General features: G+C 39.6%; 2 protein-coding genes across 2 annotated transcripts; one reads left to right on the top strand and one right to left on the bottom strand.

The window, feature by feature from the left end:
* Positions 1-226: 226 nt before the first annotated feature.
* On the bottom strand, positions 227-1153 carry LOC140531242 (taste receptor type 2 member 3-like). Its single transcript, XM_072650300.1, has one exon. It carries the CDS (start codon positions 1151-1153, stop codon positions 227-229), a length of 927 nt encoding a protein of 308 aa, XP_072506401.1.
* Positions 1154-17523: 16370 nt separating this feature from the next.
* On the top strand, positions 17524-18537 carry TAS2R4 (taste 2 receptor member 4). The gene has a single exon (XM_072650299.1). It carries the CDS (start codon positions 17623-17625, stop codon positions 18535-18537), a length of 915 nt encoding a protein of 304 aa, XP_072506400.1. The 5' UTR covers positions 17524-17622.
* The last annotated feature ends 3167 nt before the right edge of the window (positions 18538-21704 follow it).

Below are 21704 nucleotides of genomic sequence, written 5' to 3'. Positions count from 1 at the left end.
CTTGTCCAAGGTCATGAAGATAAGCAGAACCAGAAATCCAAGTCTTCTGGACTCAATTCCCAGAGTTCTTTTCATTATAACATACCATCTCCTTAAATTTTGTCAAGCAGAAACTGTTATGGGAGGGGAAGAGACAGAGGAGGAAAATGGTGAAATAACTCGGTCCTGAGATAGATTGCAAGACCGTGAAGCTCTTTTCTAAGACTCAGGTGGAAGTTTTCAAAGCCTAACATTTCAGCCTCCACTTTTTTACCTGGAACATCCCAAAGAATGCCTGTTTTAGCTTCTGGTTTTCTAGTATTAGAGCAAAGGTTTGAATAGAGGGATAAGCAGTGAAAATTAGTGTCCCAGTTATCCCTGCCAGTTTGGGGTTTGGAAAGAAATGACTTGACATAGCCAGAAAGAGGACAAGAATGTATCCAATGAAGATAAAGAGAGAAGAGATGATGACTTTGATGGCTTTCACGTGGGCCCTGGTGCTCAGGTCCCTCATGCCAGTGGCTTGATGCTGCATCTGCTGGATATGTCTCATCAGGGAGAGGATGAGTAGGACCGAGGAGGCCAGGGACACAGAGAAGGGAATGATTGACCAGAGGGCACCAGAAATATGTATGACATGATACTCAATTTTCTTTCTTTTGACATCTTCAGTGCAGTTTTCTGAGAGTTTCATTTGACTGAGGTCAGAATACGCACTGAATTTCAAAATCAGTATAATTATACTGAGGAAGGAGTAGAACCCAGAACTCAGAAGAATCCAGACAACCACACGGAAAACCCTCCACTTGAGCCAAAGAAAGACATAGTGGGAGAAATTGGCAATCTTCAGGCAATATAGGACACTGAGGGAGGTCATCAGGCAGATGCTTAAGTTATTGGTAAATGTCCATAAAATATCGATAATTTGCATCAGTATGCCTGCATCCTGTAAATGGGGATAGAATACGGTTAAAACAGTATCGAACATTAATATCGCATGAAGGATGATCCTGGAGAGAGTCAGGTTCAGGATAATGAAGTCAGACAAAGAAATTTTCCTGCTTTTGATCCAAGTGAGAAAGAGCAGCACCCCAATGAAACCATTTATCCAAGTCCCCAGGAAGAACTCACTGAAAGCAACAAAGAAAGCCACATTTTGGCTTAAATTCAGCATGTTGGCAGAAGGGTAACAATCCCTAACTGGTTTTCCTTGCAAGTCTCCTACCTCCTTGCAGTTCTGTATCTTCTCTAATGGGGTTCAGGAAGACAGAAATACCTGCTGCTCTACAGTAGTAGTGTTTTTCTCTTCTCAGTCTTGGATGTTGCTTCCATCTCTGGCCAGAAAGGGCCCAGAAATCCTTGTGACCAGCCCTACAGCAATATCCTGATTTTTCTCAACAAAGTCTACTGGTGTTTCTGGAGTCCAGACCCCAGATTCAATTGATCTGGGAAAAGACTGAGCAGCTCTTTACTGAGATGCAAATTGGTGCAGTGTCACATAGGAAAGGGAGGGGTCACAGTCACCTGGAAGAAGGTGTTTAGTGTTTGAAAGCAAAAAGGTGCCATTTCCACACAGGAGTTAGGGTTTCATGCTACCTAAGCAAAGGGAGATGCAGCATGGCCAAGGGATAGAATGCTGCACTTGGGATCTGAAGCAGGATTTGAATCAGCTCCTGCTTCAGATACTTAATGTCAATGTGATAAGTACAAGTTATTTAACCTCTCTGAGTCTCAGGATAATAATTACACCTACAGTACAGGGTTGTTGTAAGGATCAAGTGAGATGATAAATGTATGAATGAATGAAATAGCACTTAGCATGTGAGTGCTGAGGATACAAGCAGAAAGATGAGATAGTCTCATTCTCAAGGAGAGTATATTCCAATAGAGAGAGATAAAACTCATAGGTTTCAACTACAAATCAGATGGAATGAAAGACCCAGTGATCCTTAGGGTTGTAAGCAAGGCAGCTTATAATACATCTTTGATTTCATTTCTGTGAATAAAATCTTACCTGTTTCCGACATTGAATCATTTTGATGGTGCTGAGAATGTTGATTTTGAGAGCAATAGCATCAAAAAGCTTTGCAAACCTTAGATCACTACATAAAATACCATTATGTCCTTAGAGCCATTCAGAGGTAAAGCGTCATCGTTTTAAGGTGTGGAAGAGTCACATAGAAGGGAGAACATAGAATCATTAAGAAGAGGGAGTTCTGTTGCTCAAAGTAACAGCAATATCATACAATGATCAACTGGGAATGACTTAGTTACTCTTACCAATATAGTGATCCAAGACAATTTCAAAGGACTCATGATGAGTCCTCCAGAGAAAGAACTGATGGAATTGAAATGCAGATTTTTTCACTTCATTTTTCTCATGTTTTATTTACTATCTATTTGTTGGTCTATGTTTTCTTTCATAACATGATTAATGTTATGGGGTGTAGGGTGTGTTCAGAGAGGACCAGTATCTTTGGTGTGATGGCTGCTGAGCCCTTTTTGGGGCTCTTTCCACCTTTGGTGTCCACCTGTTCCTCCTAACTCTCACCTGTGGCTCCAAGAAGCTACAGCATGTGCAGCAGCCACACCTTGGTAAATCGTTTTTTCAGATGAGCCAAACCAGGTTGAGGGTAACCAAGGGTTCTCAAACCCATTGGTAAGTTAGGGGGGTGTTTACCCCAAACATGTGAAGACTGCCTCTGGTGGAACGGGTGGATGAGAGCAATTTGTTCCAATGGCCATGAAGGCAGATGAAGCAGGCAATGTGGAGCACTTAGAGCTTGGTTAGACACCGAAGACACCAAGGTCATCCACTGTATCCTGGGCCATCACCAGTTGTCTTGACTTTGTCCTGTCACTGGGCTATGATGACTCTGGAGGAGAGAGTGAAGCTGATGATTTTGTGCAACTCTGCCTCACTTAAATCCAATTTACACACAAATCAAAAGACATCACCCCTACCATTTCACTATTATGCCTCAAAGTCCTGTGGTGACAGGCAAGTGATGAAGCAGCAGGTTTGGATACACTGGGAGCTATAGTCACAATCCTGCACACAGGTGGCCTAGGTAATAGGGTCGTTTCTCACTGGAAGCAGCAATGGGACTCGGCAGCACCCTGGGTGTCTGAGCAGCCATTTTTAAAAAATTTTATTTTTCATTTTTTAACACAGTTTATAACAGATAAAACAATTCAAACTTTTGGTCAGGTGATACTTCTTTTTAAAGCATTTACAGTATGGACCACAAAAGAATATTTTTTAAAAATATTAACCAACTGAGACACAGATAATATTTATGTTGCTAACTTCATGAGCTCTGGACCTAATTGTGGTCTCAAGTCCTATTTTAGACTTAACCTCAGATGTTCCCCTACCAATAATCTATAATTTAATAGATCTTATATTAAGCTTATTTTTGACTGTAGAAAATTGCCACCAAGAGTAGGGACATTGCAGAGATACAATATCTCTCCAACTTCATGTTAATTCCAGGCAGGATTAGATTATCCACTTGCATTCAGTCAGGCTTAAAGTCTGCCAGGTGTCAGTGGGGAAATTGAGTCAGGAGAATCCTATCTCAGCCCAGGCTGAACAGCCCTGAGCAGCCTTTTAAGGATTGCACTGCTCACCTCCTGGTGTGAGGAAGAGGGCTAGAAAAGGTGCCCTAAATGCTGTCTGCTTACTCAACCCTGGCCTGATTAGCGCAGCAGGTGGGGAATCCCCCTATGTGGTCGAAACACAAAAAAATGTACAAAATGTATGAAAACATCTGCAAAGATGATTCCACTCATCATCAGCACATGGAACGTGCACACACTAATAGACAACACAAAATCCAGTAGAAGAACTGCTCTTGTTGCAAGAGAACTCAACAAGTATCACATCCAAACAGCAGCCCTGAGTGAAACAAGATTGGCAAATGAAGGCAAGCTTACTGAAGTTGGAGCTGGATACATCTTGTTCTGGAGTGGACACAGTGAAGGGGGTGCGCTGAAGGGGAGCACCATGAAGCTGGTGTGGGTTTTGAAATCAAAACTAATCTAATCAACAGGCTGGTATGCCTGCCAAAAAGAGTGAATGACAGGCTCATGGCAACGAGATTGCCACTCACAGGAAAATGCCATACCATCATCATCAGTGCCTATACTCCCACCATGACAAACCCTGAAGAAGTCAAGGAAAAATTTTATGAAGACCTAGAGACCCTTATCATCAATGTGCCAAAAGAGGAAAAGCTTATAATTCTGGGTGACTTTAATGCTAGAGTAGGCCCAGACTACCAGACTTGGCAGGGAGTCCTAGGAAGGAAATGAGTTGGTAACAGCAATAGCAATGGTCATGTACTGCTGAAGACTTGTGCGTCACATGACCTTCTCATCACCAACACTGTTTTTCGTTTACCTAAACGCAATAAAACTTCATGGATGCACCCTGGCAGCAAACATTGGCATCTAATAGACTATGTTATTGTAAGGAGAAGAAACAGACAAGATGTGAGAGTGACAAAGGCAATGTGTGGTGCAGAGTGGTGGACTGATCATAGACTTATCCTTTCCAAGCTAAATATTCACATTCATCAAAAGCGCCACCCCCAAGGCAAAATGACTACCAGAAGAATTAATGTCAACAGATTAGAGTTCTTCTCTCAGTGTGAACAGTTTGTTGCTAACTTGGAGGGAAAGTTGAGGCAACACACAGTTGGCAACAGTGGAGCAGAAAAGGAGTGGGCAGCTTTCAGAGATTTGCTGTGCAGCACTGCATTTGCTCATCTGGGTCAGAACACTTGCAAACACCAAGACTGGTTTGATGAAAATGATGGGGAAATTCAGAAGCTGCTGAATGAAAAACGAGAACTCCACACGATTTACCAGAACAATAGTTCATCCACCTCTAACAAGGCAGCATTTAATTCCATCAAAAACAAAGTACAAGCAAAACTTAGAGAGATGCAAGATTCCTGGTTCAGTAAGAAGAAGTGAAATTCAGTTTTATGCTGATAGTAACAATCCAAGACACTTTTATGATTCCCTGAAAGCTATTTGTGGACCAAAAACCTATGGTGCATCATAACTACTCAGTGCTGATGGAGCCACATTGATTAGTGATAAGGACATGATCCTAGAGAGATGGGCTGAACACTTCCATAGTGTTCTCAACAGACCATCATCAATCAATGCTGAGGCTACTGATCGTTTACCTCAGGTTGAAGTCATCCCTTTTTGAGGTTTTGAAGTCTGACAACTCCAGGAGAAATGCCAGTAGCAGAACAGAGGTCTGTACACAATGCTTGTAGATCTGACCAAGGCCTTTGATACTGTTAGTTGAGGGCTTATGGAAAATTATGTCAAAATTTGATTGCTCATTGTTATATGCTTGTGAAATATAGACAGTCTAGCAGTGCCATCCAGGAAACTGAATTGCTTCCATTTGAACTGTCTTAGGAAGATTTTGAGGATCACTTGGCAGGATAAGGTACCAGACACTGAAGTCCTTACTTGAGCTGAACTGTCAAGTATTCAAACTATGCTTCAGAGAGCGCAGCTCTGATGGGCTGGCCATGGTGTTCAAATGCAAAATGTCCACTTGCAAAAATACTGTTTTATAGAGAACTCACATGGGGCATGCGATCACATAGGGGCCAGAAGAAGGGAGACAGGGACGATCTCAAGGTCTCTCTCAAGAACTTTGGATTTGACTGTGCAGCATGGGAGACACTGGCACAGGACTGCTCAACATGGCGTGCCCACATCAGAAAGGATGCTGTGCTCTTTGAGCAAAGCAGAATTGAGACAGCACAAGGTAAATGCAGGATGCACACATTTTGGACATCCACCTAAATATGCACACAGACTATCTGTGCCCAACCTGTGGTAGAGCACTCCGAGCTCCTATTGGTCTGATCAGCCACAGTCGGACACACTGAAATTTCACTTTATCATGGTGATGTCATTTTGATCTTCTTCAAAGACGAAGGACAACGACCAACCAATGTAGAAATGTTTTGTATGACTGCACATATTTCATCTGGCAGCTAGATGGTTTAGTGCATAGAGCTCCAGGTCTGGAATAAGGAAAACTCATCTTTCTGAGTTCAAATCTGGTCTCAGACACTTACTAGCTATGTGACCCTGGACAAGTGACTTAACGCTGTTTGCCTCAGTTTCCTTATCTGTAAAATGAGCTTGAGAAAAAAATGGCAAGCCACTCCATTTGCCAAGAAAACCCCAAATGATGTCATGAAGAGTCAGATATGATTGAAACAACTGAACAACAACGCATGTATAACTTACATCAAATTGTTAACCCTCTCAGGGAGAGGGAAGAAGAGGGATGGAGAGAATTTGAACTCAAAAGTTTAAAGAATGAATGTTAAAAATTGTTTTTGCATGTAATTGGGAAGAAATAAAATATTCTAAGTAAAAGAAAAAAAGAATCATGATTTCTCATTTTATTATAAAAAATGGGCTTTTGTGTCAAAACCTACAGGTTGGTAGAGTTAGTATTCTGTAGGTTATTGTTGTTCATTCATTCAGTTGTGTCCAACTCTTTGTGACCCCAATAGACCATACTGCCCATGGGGTTGTTTGGCAAAGATACTAGAGTGGTTTGCTCTTTCCTTTTCCAGTGAAGAAGTATCCCACAGGAGAAATAGATAAGTGTTGTAAAGAGAAGAGAGGAGACAGTGTCATACACAGAATAGAAGGGTCAATGTCACACAGAATGGACTATAATGGGAGGAATTTTGGTTAGTCTCTAATTTTGACTTATAATGCAATACACAATTTAGTACAAAATTTAAAGAAACATAAACATTAGGTACATTTCAGGATTTTCAGACCCAGGAACACCTGGGTTCAGATACTACATTTGACATATCCAAGTTGTGTGACCCCAAACCTCTCAGTTCTCTAGATTCCTCTCTTTAAATTTTGGAGAAGATCCTGACCTGGATAGGCAGAGGGCTATTTCTTGTTCAAGAGTTCCCTATGCCAATGAAATCACAGTCCAAGTTTTAGCCCTTTTATTTTTGGTGTTCATATTAGAGATTATCAGAATTGTAAGGTTCTTCAGTGGTCCTCAGGTTAATTTAGTATCCTAACAGGAATTTGCTCTACAATATCCTGGACAAGTATTCACTTAATTTTCACTAGAAGACTTCTAGTGATGGAGATTTCACTACCCTAGTAGGCAGTTTATTCCATTTTTGGGCAGAATAATAATCAACAAGATTTTTCTCATATCAAATTGAAATATGTCTCCCTATATCTTTTACCCATTGTTCCAATTTTTGGTCTTTTAGGGCCAAGGAGAACAAGTTCAACCTATTTTCCATGAGGAAGTAGCAGGGCAATGCTATAGAATCACAGAATGTCAGACAGAGTTGGAAAAACTCTCAGATACCATTTAGTCCAAACCATACCTAGTCGAGGCTCTTTTCTATTGTTGTTGTTTGTCCTTCATTCTGGACATCATGGAGGTGATGCCATGACATGCAGCTAAAGTGGATTTAAGTGAGGGAGGGCTGGTATCATCAGCTGATGGCTATCCCCTCTGCACTTGATATCCTCACTCAGTTCCTTTTGAACTTTAGTGCTCCTGAAACTTTTCCGACAGTACTATGCCTCTACTTTTGTATTCTTCCTTTGTAACTTTCTCTTGCTTCCCATTTCCTATACATGCCTTTTAAAAATTTAAGTTGGATAATATATTGGTCTCTTTAGACAACAACCTCCTCTCTCCTCATCAGAATCATTTCTATTGATGTCTTCAATGCAAGCTCATTCTTGCTCCTCTTGTGTTGACTTATCCTGTGGTATTTTAGTCCATGAGAGTCTTTCTCTGAACTCTGAAATTTTATTTCCCCAAATCTAGGATATGTAAAACAAACTACAACCAGCTTTCCTTCCATATCTATAGAATACTGACACTCTGGGTGTACTTAGGACCATAAAAGCAAATGATCTAGTACTTCAAGGAGCCTTAGAGACCTCCTAGTCTAATTCCTACATTTTCCAGTGAGGTTGCTGAAGTCCATAGAAGAAAAGTGACTTTCTCAAGGTCATACAGATCATATGTGGGACTTGCTGGAAAAGCTAGAATTGATTCCCAAGTCTTCCAACTCTAAATCCAATATAATTTTTTAAAAAATGTATCAAGCCATTTTTTGTTATTTACAATAAACCAAAATGTATCAAAGCAGGTAATGATGTAACTACGTATGCTCACTAATATTTCTCATCTCTGCTTTTTTCCTCATCCTTGCTCCAAGTACTTAGAACAGTTCTATTTTTTCATTGCTTCATGACTCCTGAGAGCTATGAGGTCTCCATCTTGTATGCATGTTTCTCCAGTTAGGCTTGCAACTGATTGAAGATGTCATCTGTTTTCATTATTATAGTTATCTTCCTAAACATGTACATCTTCATCTAACCTAGTTTAGCTAGGAACTCCTCAGACTTATCATTTGCCTCTAGGAGCCCTACGTTCACCTGTTTCCTCTCTGACATGGCCGCTAACATGATGCCTCCCCCACATCTCACTGCCTATGCCTACTTAGTCTTGTCTCCATCTGACTGCATCTCTGGCTTTAGTTTTTGAGAAGGTTTTACTGCTGTTCTCCTTCCCAACATTTAGCATTTGTATTACATCTATACTGAAGTTCCATTCATCAATATGCTCTGATTTTTAGGATTGAGTAATTACTGATTTTAGTTAACAGGTTAAAAATATTTTTAAAGTCCAAGTTAAATTGGAATATCCCAGAACCTACACTAATATCCCATTTATCTTGCATCATCATAGAGGCAGTTGATGCAGTGCTTTTGAAGACTGCTCTCTGAGCAATCTTTGTTAGGTCCAACTAAACTGGAAAGGCTTTGAATGTAGATTTTAATTGTCTTTTGCTTAGGAACAAGAATCAGTAAGTTTAGAGAAGATGTTCATCAGAGAGTTGAATTTGTCAGTCAAGTAATGATCTTTATTTTGGCCACAGCAACTCTTGAAGGCATGTACAAAAATGCAGAGGTGTTGTCATGCTCTGTCAGGTGATTCTCATAGGCATGAAATCATGGATATTTGAAGTATTGAAGGTTGCAATCATATAACATAACCTCTAAGACACTTGAAACAGATTATAATGAGATTTAAAATCTAACCTACAGTGAATTTTAATAACAATTTAAACCTGACCTAAAGTGAATTTTCTGTATTTAGATATAGGGGAGTGCTTGTGGAGATAGTTTGCCATAACGGATATTATGCTTCATCATTGATCTTTTTGAGTCATGAATAATCATTGAGTTGATTGTACTACTTACAGTTTTCAAAGGTATTTGTTTTTATGATATAAAAATTATTGTATGAATTGTTTTCCTGGTTCTGCTTATTTCATTCTTCTCATTCAAATTTATAAACAAAAAACCCATTCCCTAAATGATAAATGATCCAGGGATATTAATAGGCAATTCTCAAGTGAAGAAACCCAGATTATCTATGTTTATATGAAAAAATGCTCCAAATCACTGTTAGAATATTACAAATTAAAGCAATTCTGAGATTATAATCTCATACCTATCTGATTGTCAGAGATACCAAAAGGTATCCCCGAGAGCAGCTGTGGGAAAACAGGCACATTGATTCATTATTGGTGGGCTTGTGAATAGATGCAACTATTCTGTAAATCAGTGTGGAATTATGCACAAAAAGCTACTGAAGAGTGCATGCCCTTTGACTTAGCTCTACTGCTGTTAGATCTAAACCCAAAAGATGTCAAAGAAACAGGAAAAAGTCCCATATGTATGAAAATATTTGTAGCAGCAAAACACAACGACTAAATATGTAATAGAATATTGTTATGTTTCAAGAAATGAGGAAATAGATCATTTTAGAGGCATGGAAATACTTAAGTGAACTGAAACAAATATTATTCTCCTCGACAGATAAAACAGAATCAAAATAAAAATTGAGATACGTTGTCTTTCTCTGTTATTAGTTATCTTTGTCCGATCCATCCTAAGCAAAGTCTTTTCCTTTCTTTGGTCATCTCCCCTACATCTCCCTCCCCTGCCAGACCTTCTCCTAATGTAGCTAAAAGTTCTTTTTTGTTGTCCTTAGCTCACTTCGCAAGCTTCAGCTAATTCTGAGCTCCAGCACTCCTGACACTATTTTTACAGGGTTGTATCTATACAATTTTTATTCATCTTCTGCTTTTGCTTCCACTTTCTGTACACTTCTTTTAAAAATCTAAATTGGTCAGTGACATTCCTCCTCATAAGTCTCTTCAGATAAGTCTCATTTTTCCTTCTTGTTGGAATTGTTTCCTTTTATGTCTTTAGAATCTGTTTACATTGTCTTCATTTTCATTTTCCCCTGCCTCCAACTTTCTCTAAATAGTTCTTTAGAGTCTTGAATTCTTGTTCCATCTTCCTCTATTATAGCTACAATGATTGGTCAATATATTCTCTCTTTCTGCCTCTGTGTCTCTCTCTTTCCCTCAAAATATTTGAGCACAATTGCCTTTTCAAATGGTCCCAAGTGAGGCCTCTATTTTCTCATTAAAACCAATTAACTTTTGTCAACCCTTATCTGTGCTGGAACATTAACTTACCAGATGATAACCTTAACCTGGACTAATAATGCCAGTTGAAGGTATCTTCACCAATAGTTGCAAAACATGGTTGGATTCTTCACCCACAGGGGACCATAGGACTCTAGAATGCTCTGTTGTTGGGGTGGAGGTGTTCTTATTTGGGGGGGCTGAATAAGTTTTGCCCATGTAAGAAAACTTTTCTTTTTGGTCATGGAAAACGCTTTCTTGACCAAGAGAGGCACAGCTTGTTTTGGAGCCAATACTCTCCATCCACTGCATTGAGGTACATATAAGTTAACACCAACTTCGACTCAGCTTATGCCCCTCAACCCTAGGGAGGGGGAAGCCAAATATAGGGTGGGAGAACTGAGGGGCATTGTATAAGAAATGATGTATTAATATCAGCTCTGGCACTCCTTCCTCTGAATCTCCTTGTTCCTAGTGGCATGCCAGATTGCTTCTGTTTTGTCATGATTATGCTTCCCTAAGGAAAACAGAAAGAGTATATATGAAGAAACATTAAAATAGTTCTAGGAAGATTGACATCTTAGAAAAAAAGCAGCTGGTCCTTAAATGATTGATGATGCTTCAATCTCATTTGTGGCTCTGGAGGAAAAAAGAGGTAAGACTAGCTTTGTCCTGTTTGGATATTAGTATAGATCTGATTAGCCCCAGTATTTCTCCCTTAATGTCAAGTGTGGAATCCTGGGCACAGGGAGATGGTCCTTCCTTTTCTGTTTTCTTTGAGATATTCTTCAGTTATTTTCACCAACTCAGCTCCTCATAGGGATCATTGGAAACCTATTGATCATTGTGGACAATTGTGGGATCTAGATCAAAATAAAAAAATAAAGCTTTCTTCCCTTGATAGGCTGCTGTCTAGTCTTTCCATCAACAGATGCATAAGTCTGAATCTAATATTCCTGAACTTAATGTCCTTCTTTCTTCTTCCAAAAAAAGCAAGTCGTCGGCGCTTCCATCCAAAAATAATTTTGTGCTCTTAGACATTCTTGGATTCCTGCAGCCTCTGGATTGTGAACTTGCACAACATTTTTTACTGTATGAAGATCACCAACTTCTATTATCCATTATTTCTCTGGCTAAAGTGGAATCTATCCTTGAAGACTCTCTAACTGTTTCTAGTTTGTCTTTTATTTCTTTTCTTTACAGATCTTGTATGTTTTTTGCTTGCTGAAAGCCTTACCTCAATCAATTTCACTCAGGAGCATGTGAGACTCTATAGTGTCATCTTTTTGGTGCTCCTGTTGTCTGGGCTCAGGCCTCCTCCAAATCATAATCAATTTGGTTTCCTGTTCTCTCCTAATCTCTTCTTAGTTCTCTAGGTTCCTTATTCCATTGTTCAACTGATTATCCATCTCCCTTCAGTGAGTTACTGGATCCACAATATCTGTGTAATCATCATCTCTGCTTACTTTCCAGGTTATATTTTCCTCATTATTCTAACATATCTTGAACTAAAAGAGAGAATGAAGAACACTCTGTTGTGCAACAGATGGTGGAATTTCACAAGAAAAACTTGATCTGGGCATCCGGACTAGTCTTCTGTTCAGTTCTTGCAGTTTCCCCCCATTACTTTAGGAAATAATTTTTTTTTCAGATTTCACATCCTTCATCTTAGTTTTTCAGTACAATTTGATTGTTCAATACAATTTGATTTGACTCAATTCATCAAAAATTTAGTCATCTCCTAGTATGTGAAAGGCACTATGTAAAGTGCTGGAAACAAAAAAGTTGAAAAGACCTTCTCTCTGTGTGTCACATAGATCTATGTATTCTTATAAACTCTGCTACCTCTTGAAAAATCAGTGATTCCCCCCCGCCCCGAAGTTCTGTGAATGAACAGTGTTTCTTGTTCAGTCACTTAGTGTCTATACTTTGCCACTACAGAAACTACTACCCCACAACATTCCACTGGTCATTTAATAGGAACCTGAAGCTCCCTAAATCTAGGAGATACTACTTAGAGACCCAGTGTAATTGAAATCTGGCAGAGACAGCCAGTCTGGGGACCCTTAGTGAGGTTAAATAATGTTTTATTGTAGGGAAGCACTGCAAGACATTTGCAGACTTGAAGTATAGGTAGGGAAGGGGAGAAAAGGGAGAGGAAGAAGAAAATAGAATGAAAGAAAAATGGAGAGAGAGTGGCAGAAGAAGAGTGTACTGAAAGAGCCTGTTTGAAGGCAGAGCTCTGAGTTAAAGATGACTGCAGTACATAATGGTTCATAAAGTCATTTACCTCTTATTGTTTCCATAATTTCAAAGGAGATAGCTATAAAGCTATAAATCAAATAACTATTGGGGGGCCTATAAAATGATTGCATAAAATTATTGGGGTCACACCTGAAAGAAACATTTTTTGAGTTTCATATCATGAGTTAGAGATGGGTCACAGTTTTTATAAGGAGGTCTTGATTGAGTTAGGAGATGACCAGATAAAGAAAGAAACAGGAGAGGAAGCTCAGTCCAAGAGGAGTTAGAGACAGAAGACCTACAAGGGAGTGTGAGAAAGTGCTTACAGAAGATAGTCAACAGAAATTCATAGGAGCTGAGCTGACAGGCAGAAAAAGAACTACAGATACTTTCCTGGAAGGTATGCTATTTGGGAGGGCTTTTACTTTGCTGAGAGGGGATTGATTGGACAAAGGCTGTCTACAAAAAGAGCTGATTGAAGCTAGATAGGCACTGTAGCTACTGGAATCTGATTTTAAAGAAAGCAAAATTATCTGCTATTTGAAGATTTATCTAGGCTTATTGACTTTTGGTATTATCTACAGCTTGAGTGGAAACCTCTCAGGACTGTCTTGATTGTCTTATATTAACTTCTATAGCTTAAGAAAGGGGGAAGGAGAAGGAAAAAGATAGATAGTCTTTGAAATTGCTTTGGGTTGTGATGATATTTTTTTGCCAAAATAATTCAGTACTTTCTCTGTACCCTACCGGGGTGATTGTGTACTAAAAAGGCTCAGCAGTGCTTCAGCTGCCTAAATTATTAATTAATAAAGTCATTATTTTTGCTGTGCAGGCCATACGTTCTGTTCTCATAATTCTCATTTCTTTTTTAGACCACTCAGGAACAGCATCTTGTGGTTTCATATTCTCCTCAAATGTTGGACTGTTATCCTTTGTTTTGCAGTATTTATTCATAGATGACTGAATTCATTTACAAGGTCTAGAGGCCACTTTTCTTTCTACTGTTAATGCTTCCACTGTCAGTTTATCTGGTTATGTTCAAAGTCTTTGAGTTTTCTTCTTCCTGAGATATAGCTTTCAGATTTTTCTATATTATTTTCTTGTGTGGATCACTTTCTGACTTCCTCTCCTCTGATGGTGGTTTCCCTAGGGGCTGAATCTCAAAGCATCTCAGCCTCCTCTCATTCTGGGCAATTTATGGTTCACCAGCCTAGATATCTGCCCCAGGTGACTTTTGTGGGGACAAAACTAGAAGCGTCAGCTGGAGGCGGGGTTTGTCCCCTCTAGATTAGAGGGTTTCACCCCCTTCTCACACATATACGTGGTGTCCTGTCCTGATGTCTTCTCCTAATCCTTTCGTTCCTCAGTTTCTTGTTTGGACAATTTAAACCACTGTCACACTGGTACCACTACAGTTGGATATGATTTCTATTGGCAGTTTAGATCTCTGAGGCTCTGGGAGAAGGGCGGATTGGGATGTGGAGTTGAATTTTGTTGCAATACCAGATATGCATCGTGCCCCCTTTCCTCAGTTTATCTTATCTCTTGCAGAGATCTCATACATCACAGAATGCTTACTCCTTGGTGCTATTGGAGGTCCCAGGAAGCTTCCCAGGCAAACTTCTGCCGCCTGGAGCTGGGATGTCCACAACACTGCAAAGAGGGAGGGGTGACCATGGTTCTAGTTAAACTGTCAGTGATATTGAGCTAAAGGCCACTTTTAAATGCGTGAAGGACCTCTGAGCCTCTCAATTCACTGAAGTTCTTCTCTTCTTTCAGTATGGTTGTGGCCACTAGGTGGAGCAATGGATAGAGTTCAAGACTTGGAGCCAGGAAAACCTGAGTTTGAATCCTGTCTCACACACTTACTAGCTATGTGATGTTGGGGAACTCACTCAATCTGTTGTGCCTCAGTTTCCTCATCTGCACACTAAGGAGGCTGTATAGCTGATGGTTTCTAACACCTCTTTCAACTCCAAAATCTAGGAAGCTATTAACTTAAGATAGAGTCCAAAGGATGGAGAAATACCTTCATAAAATATTGACAGCAATTTGCAGATCTGATTAAAATCCCGCATCCCTTGGACATTTGGGAGATGCTACACTCAGGGACAGTGCCTACTTTTAATGGTCTATTCACAGTCCATGTGGAGACAAAATGCAGTCAAGATACTCAATCTATTGTCAGCTGAATTCAATTTTCTATCTTGATGTATAATTGGAACTAGAGAACCACATATATGGGTTTCTTCTTTTCACCTCTTGAATTTGTACCTATTATTTCAAGCCCCAAACACTCAAGAAAAGTCTTGGCTCTGCTACTAAATACCTAAATGGCTTTTGGAAGACAGCTTCATCTCCCTGTTCCTCTGGTTCCTTCCAGCTCAAATTCTTTTTTCCATGAGGATTAGATGAGGAAATGAGCTGGATCATTGTAAATCTATCATTCATATTAGAAACAAAATTACATAATGTCTGGCTGATTAATGGTGTTATTGTCTCACGCACACGCACGCACACACACGCACACACACGCACACACTGTAAATTAAAGATCCCAGTGTGATTGAGAGCTGAGATGACCAAGCCACATTTTGGTGTGATATCCGGCTACCTAGGTGATCTTAAAGTAGATGACCAACTGAGGATATACAATGTCAGTGGAGAGAGTGGATAGAGTACTGGACTTAGAGTCAGGAAGACTTGAGTTCAAATCAAGGATACTCTAGTGGGGATTCCTGTTCAAGTGTAGGTTGAAATAAATGACTTCTGAGACCCTTTATAAGTATGAGATTCAGGATATGTGAATCATAAAATGAGCGGATTTGACTAGATGATCCCCAATATCCAGCAACTAAAATCTATCTAACAAGTAAGATTTTGTGCTGGGATTAGAGATACAAGGACAAAAAGTGTCCCTGCTCTCAAATAGCTTTCATTCATCTCTCTCTCTCTCTCTCTCTCTCTCTCTCTCTCTCTTTCTCTCTCTCTCTGTCTCTCAGGTCTCTGTCTCTCTGATATTGTATATTTTCTGAATTAATTGCTCATTAATTCAGCAAACATTCACTGACTTTCTAAACCTCATTCAGCACTATATTAGAGGAGCTAGTTTGCAGGAGAAAGTTAGTGAAGAGGACTTAATAGAAGGTGGAGACATGGTCCCTGTCTGTCAGAGTTCCATGACTTCTGATGGGCTATGCAAGACCACAGGGAAAAGCTCCTAAGTTGTGGTCTAGAATATATTTTGTAGCATAGTCGCCATCACTTGACCATTCCATATTCTTCATGCCCAACATTTTAAACAATCCACAGCACAGCTTGGGGACACAAAGTTTTGTTAGGAGTTTGTTTCGCTTCTTCCCATGTCAAATAACTTGATTATTTATTTCTACCTCATTATTTAAGGGTACCTTTGCTACCTCTCAAGTCTAAGCTTAGAATGCAGGAAGTATTCTGCTTTTCAGGGGAAAGAACTAAGGAGCAGCCATGGAACTAGATTAGAATCAGTGGCTATTGTTTTTTTTCTGTTTTTCTCTTCTCCTGGAACACAGTCAGTAGGGAGCAGTTCTGCTGCTCCTCAGGCTTCTGTGGCTATGTATGTGGAGGGGAGGATAAGGCAGGGGAGTAGCAAGCTCCTTGGAGTTTCAGCAGCAGGTAAAAAGGTCTGCTTTTCAATTTCTGTTTGTGTCCTTCCTGGCAGGAGGAGTGGTCAGCAGTCTGTCCGTCTGTCTGTTTCCCTCTTGTTCTGCTATGATTTGAAAAGTCACTGTAGACTCATGCCATGGTAGACTCAGTTGGCCCCAAGAGAGGTGATACCATTTCATTGTATCCTCAGGTGGGCTGGAATGTCTTGTAGCTTTCTTTATAAGATCCATGCCTGTGATTTTACTGATATAGGGAACTCACAGTGAGAAAATTTGCTCTAACATTGCAGACTGGTAACTGTCAAGTAGTTTACTATCTTAGAGAGTTGTCTGGGTCACTGAGAGTTTAACAGACTTATCCAGGGTAATATAGCTAGTAAGTGTCAGTCAGAATTGGAATCCAGAGCTCCTTGTTTCCATGGCAAGATCTTTTCCCACTAAATTTTACTACATGTCATATCTTTAAAGTTTTTGTTTGAGAGCTGAGGGTGGGGTTGAACTTGTGACTTCATTAATGTGATACTGGGGGAGGGAGACACTGGGGAGGGGACAAAATTCATCCCACTGATACAGATGAGCAAATTCTTTATCGTTTTAGTTAAGAGAGCTACATGGCCCAGGGTTACATGATAAGTATAACTCATGGGTAGGACTCGAACCCAGATTTTCCTGACTTTAAGATTTTTACTCCCTACATCACAGTATTTCTCATGTTACCAATAAGAATTACAATTAAAATTTATAAAAGCTAGGAGACACAGATTAGTCTACCTCAAATATTTTCTTTCCTCTGCCATGAGGAAAAGTTGGGTTTATCCCACATATTCTGACCAATATTTTACCCATAGGAGGAAAGAAGGTACAGGATGAGAGATTGAAAATACAGAGTTAAAGGAAGACTTCTGACACTTCTCCATTGGACATGCCCCCTCCTTCATGTCAAGCTGTTCCTGATTTGATATAATTATGTTCCCCTAAGGAAAACAGAGAGGGTGTGAATGAAGGAGCAGTAATGTAATCCTTGGAAGATTTGCATCCCAGAGAAAGCAGCTGGTCCTTAGATGATGCACTAATCTCATTTGCAGTTCTGGAAAAAAAAAGAGGTTAAGAACAGTTTTTCCACAAGGGCAGGTCTGAACAATACTGGAATTTCTGCTTTAGCATCGCAGTAAGTGGGGAATCCTGGACGCACAAAGATGGTTCCGTCCATTTCTTTTTTCTTTCATATTTTCATCATGATTTTCTCTCTAACTCAGCTCCTGACAGGGATTGTTGGAAATCTATTGATTGTGATAGTCAATTGTAGAATCTGGATCAAAAGTAAAAATCTTTCCTCCTTTGATATGATCCTGTCTAGTCTCTCCATCACCAGATACATATGTCTGTGTCTAATATGCCTGTACTTTTTGTTGAGCTTAATTTTTCCAGAGAGTGAGTCCCCTAGTCTTATGTCCATCATAATTTTGAATGCTTGGATGTTCTTTGATTCCTGCAGTCTCTGGATTGTGACCTTGCTCAATATCTTTTATTGTGTGAAGATCGCCAACTTCAACCATTCTTTGTTTCTCTGGCTGAAGCGAAATCTATCCTTGAAGACACCCTGGCTTTTGCTAGCATGTCTACTGGTTCCTGTCTCTTCACGTTTTCTGTTTATCTTGCTTAGCAAAATCCCTAACTCAATTGATTCCACAAAGGAAAATGTGAGGAACAGCACCATGGTCAGCACCAGTGGCTCCTTGCTTCTGATGATCCCAACAGGATTGGGCTTCATTCTCCAGTTTGTCATCAATTTGGTTTCCTGTTCCCTGTTAATTTCTTCCCTGAGAAGGCATATGCAGGAGATGCAGAAAAATGCCAGCAGATTTTGGAACCCCCAGACTGAAGCTCATGTAGGTGCTATGAAAGTTATGATTTATTTTCTTGTTCTCTATGTTCCTTACTCCATTGCTCAACTAGTTATCTTTTTCCCTTCCCTTTGGATAAGCAATTATTGGATTAGAGGCATAACGACAATGGTCAACTGCACTTATTCCCCAGGACATACTATCCTCATTATCCTATTGCACCCTAAACTCAGAGCAAGAATAAAGAATATTTTATGGTGCAATTGAAGATAGCATTTTATGAGGAAACCTAGACTTCAGTGAGCCTCCTCTAACCTGAGGATCTAGGCCAGCCTTCCATTCCATTCCAAGTTCTTCGTAACTTGGCCTCGTTTTATCTTTCCAGCCTCCTTCCATCTTATTCCCACCAATCCCTCACTTACTTTGTAATTTAGTGACACTGGCCTCCTTGCTATTCATTGCACAAGACACTCCATCCTCAGACTCTAGGCATTTTCACTGACTGTCCTCAGTGATTGTAATCCCTCTTTGCACTGAATCTTGACTGACCTGGATTCCTTCAAGTCCCAGCTAAAGTCGAACCTTCAACAAGAAGACTTTCCCAGTTCTCTTCAATTTATCCTACATACATCTTTGTGCATAGTTGTTTATATAATGTCTCCCCCATTAGACCTCTTTGAGAGTAGAAATGAGGGTTTTTTTCCTGTCTTTCTTTGTATCCTTGGAATTTCACACAATGTCTTGCACAAAGTAGATACTTAATAAATATTTGTTGACTTGACTTATCTTCTTCAACTTTTAGCTTCTGTTTTTGCATATTTTGCATTAATCTTTGAATATCTATGTTTGATTTAATTTAATTCCTTTTGGGAAACATTTACTTAGTACGTGCAAAATGCTATGTATGTTCTGGGGATATTAAAATTGAAACAACAAAAACCCTGATCTAAAGGAGCTTACGATACATCACACAGTTCTGAATAATGAGTAAATTGACTACATTCTTTTTGACTGTGTCACTGATAGGTCTGAAATTCAGGTAAGGAAATAAAAATGGGCAGATGAAGAGGAAATGGAAGTGAAAGAAGAGAAAGGAGGGAAACAAGGAGACACAAAGGGTAAGAAAGAAAGAGAAAAAAGTTCATGAAATAGAGAAATAGATAAACAAACTTCATTCAGGGGCCCTGAGCACCCCAGTCCTTCAGTTCCCAGATTATTGATCGGAAAGATGGAAGGGGGGGACAAAGTCGAAAGGCTGAAGAAAGTGGGAATATCTTCTTTAAATAGAATGATTTCTAGAACTTTAGTGGTCCATAGATATTGATTTAGATTAGAAATAAATGTCAAATAATAAAACGAATACAGTGTTAACAGTTTACTTAAAACAAAAAATGTGTTTTCTGAAGAAGTGATAGGAAATAGTAGATAGCAAATGTGAACGTTTGTCTTCTGAGGTCCTTGTTGGTATAGCCATCATTGTTACTGTGCATCATGCTCATCATGAACACCTGTATTGATGGTGTACACATTATGCACATGCTATGCATCTTTCTAGTAGATTGGGGCAGATCTCAGGTGTGGGGCAGCTGTTCTTTTAGATGTATAAGAGAAAGTAGTTTGGTGTACGATGGGAGATTGCGAAAGAGATATGGAAGGGTAGGTGAGAGAACAACATACAGGCATGGGGCAGTGTCACAGAGACTTCGCTTTGGGGGAGACAATCCTGGGCAAGATGCATCCCACCTAAAAGGGTGTACTTGGGACAGCCAAGGAAATGCTATGTTTTGAGTGAAAACTGTTTTCTAGAAGGAAGGACTACTCTATAAGTTGTAGTATATAGAGGACAGGTGGAATGGAGAGAGGGGACACTTAACCAGTGGATGTGGTTTGATGGGTGAGGAGCAGGTATGAAAGGGATGAGGATGAGGATCCTATCATATGAAATACATTTTTAAGCACAGGATCATTCCCCTCCCTCCCCCCAGTCCAGCCCATTCCTTAACAATTTTCCTCCCCATTCCTTCTCTACTGCCACCATTCTAGGTAGCCAGCTTCTTGACTTAGAAAGATGTGAGTTCAAATACAGCCTTAGACAATGATCAGCTTTGGGACTCTGGGCAAGTCACTAAACCTCTCCCTCAGTTTACTTAACCATAAAGTGGAATAATAACAGCACCCATCTCCCAGGGTTGCTGTGAAGATCAAATGAGATAACATTTGTAAAGTGCTTTAGCATGGTGCCTGGCACATAATAAGTTCTTAATAAATGCTTGATTTTTCCCTCTCTCCCTCCTTCCCTTCTTATTCTAATACTGGTTGCTTCATTCACTGCTTTACAATAAAATACAATATGACACTGAAAAATTTTGTTAAGCACCTTCTGTGTGCAGAACCATGTGCAAGTTACAGGGGAGGATGGAAAGTTTGAATTAGATAAAAACTTTTCGCTCAAAGAGCTTACAGTTCAGTAGAGGGATGTAACACCAAAACAGGTAATTGTAATATGTAACGTTAAATGTTAAGGGCATCATTTATAGCAATATACAGTATTTATATAGTGTTTCAAGGTTTACTAAGTGGTTTCCATAAGTTATCTTATTTGCTCCTTACGACTACTCTGCAGGTTATATGCTATTATTATCATCAGTATTTTACAGATGAGTAAACTGAGACTGAGAGAAGTTAAATAACTTGCCCAGGGTTATATAACTAATAAGTGCCTGAGATGGTATTTGAACTCAGATCTTCCTGGCTCCGAGTTCAAGACTTTATTCACTCTTGTCACTTAGGTGCTATGTGAAGGTCAAGAAAGAAAATTGTTATTAAATGGACATGGAGGTGAGGTGGGAATGAGGGAAAGTTTTGTTGATTTTTTCTCTATAACATCTCTCATATCTACGTCCTCTCTACTCACACAGTCACTATCCTAATTCAGGCCTTCCTGGCTTCTAACCTGGACTATTGCAAAAGGCTCCTTTTTGGTCTCTCGGCCTCTAGCATTTCAACTTCTCAAATTTATTCCTCATGCAGGTGCAAAAACTTAGGGGTTGTGTTTTGGTAAGCACACTAATGCCCTGTTAGTGGAGCTATGAGTTGGTTCAAATAGGCTGGAAAACAATTTATAACCATGCCCCCAAATCACTAGACTGAACATATTCTTTGATCCAGTGATACTATTATTAGACATGAACACCAAGGAGAGAGGGAAAGGACTCATCTATTTATATCAGAACTATTTTTTGCTGTAGCAAAGAACTAGAAACACAATAGATGTCCATCAGCTAGAGAATGACAATGAACTGTGTGTAAGATTGGGATGTGTGTGCGATTGAGTCAGCCAATAAACTACCCCACCCCACTTAAAAGTAACTACCTTAACTAGATAATAAAACATTTATTGAGTCAATCAATCAAAGACATTAGACTAGATGTGT

The sequence above is a fragment of the Notamacropus eugenii genome, chromosome 3 (genome assembly GCF_028372415.1).
Source record: "Notamacropus eugenii isolate mMacEug1 chromosome 3, mMacEug1.pri_v2, whole genome shotgun sequence".
NCBI lineage: Eukaryota > Metazoa > Chordata > Mammalia > Diprotodontia > Macropodidae > Notamacropus > Notamacropus eugenii.
The sequence above is the reverse complement of the archived record's forward strand: the minus strand, read 5'-3'. Positions and strand labels throughout refer to the sequence as shown.

Bases quoted from the DNA above. Each gene is read 5' to 3' on its own strand.
- LOC140531242 (XM_072650300.1), bottom strand. From the start codon at position 1,153: ATGCTGAATTTAAGCCAAAATGTGGCTTTCTTTGTTGCTTTCAGTGAG.
- TAS2R4 (XM_072650299.1), top strand. From the start codon at position 17,623: ATGGTTCCGTCCATTTCTTTTTTCTTTCATATTTTCATCATGATTTTC.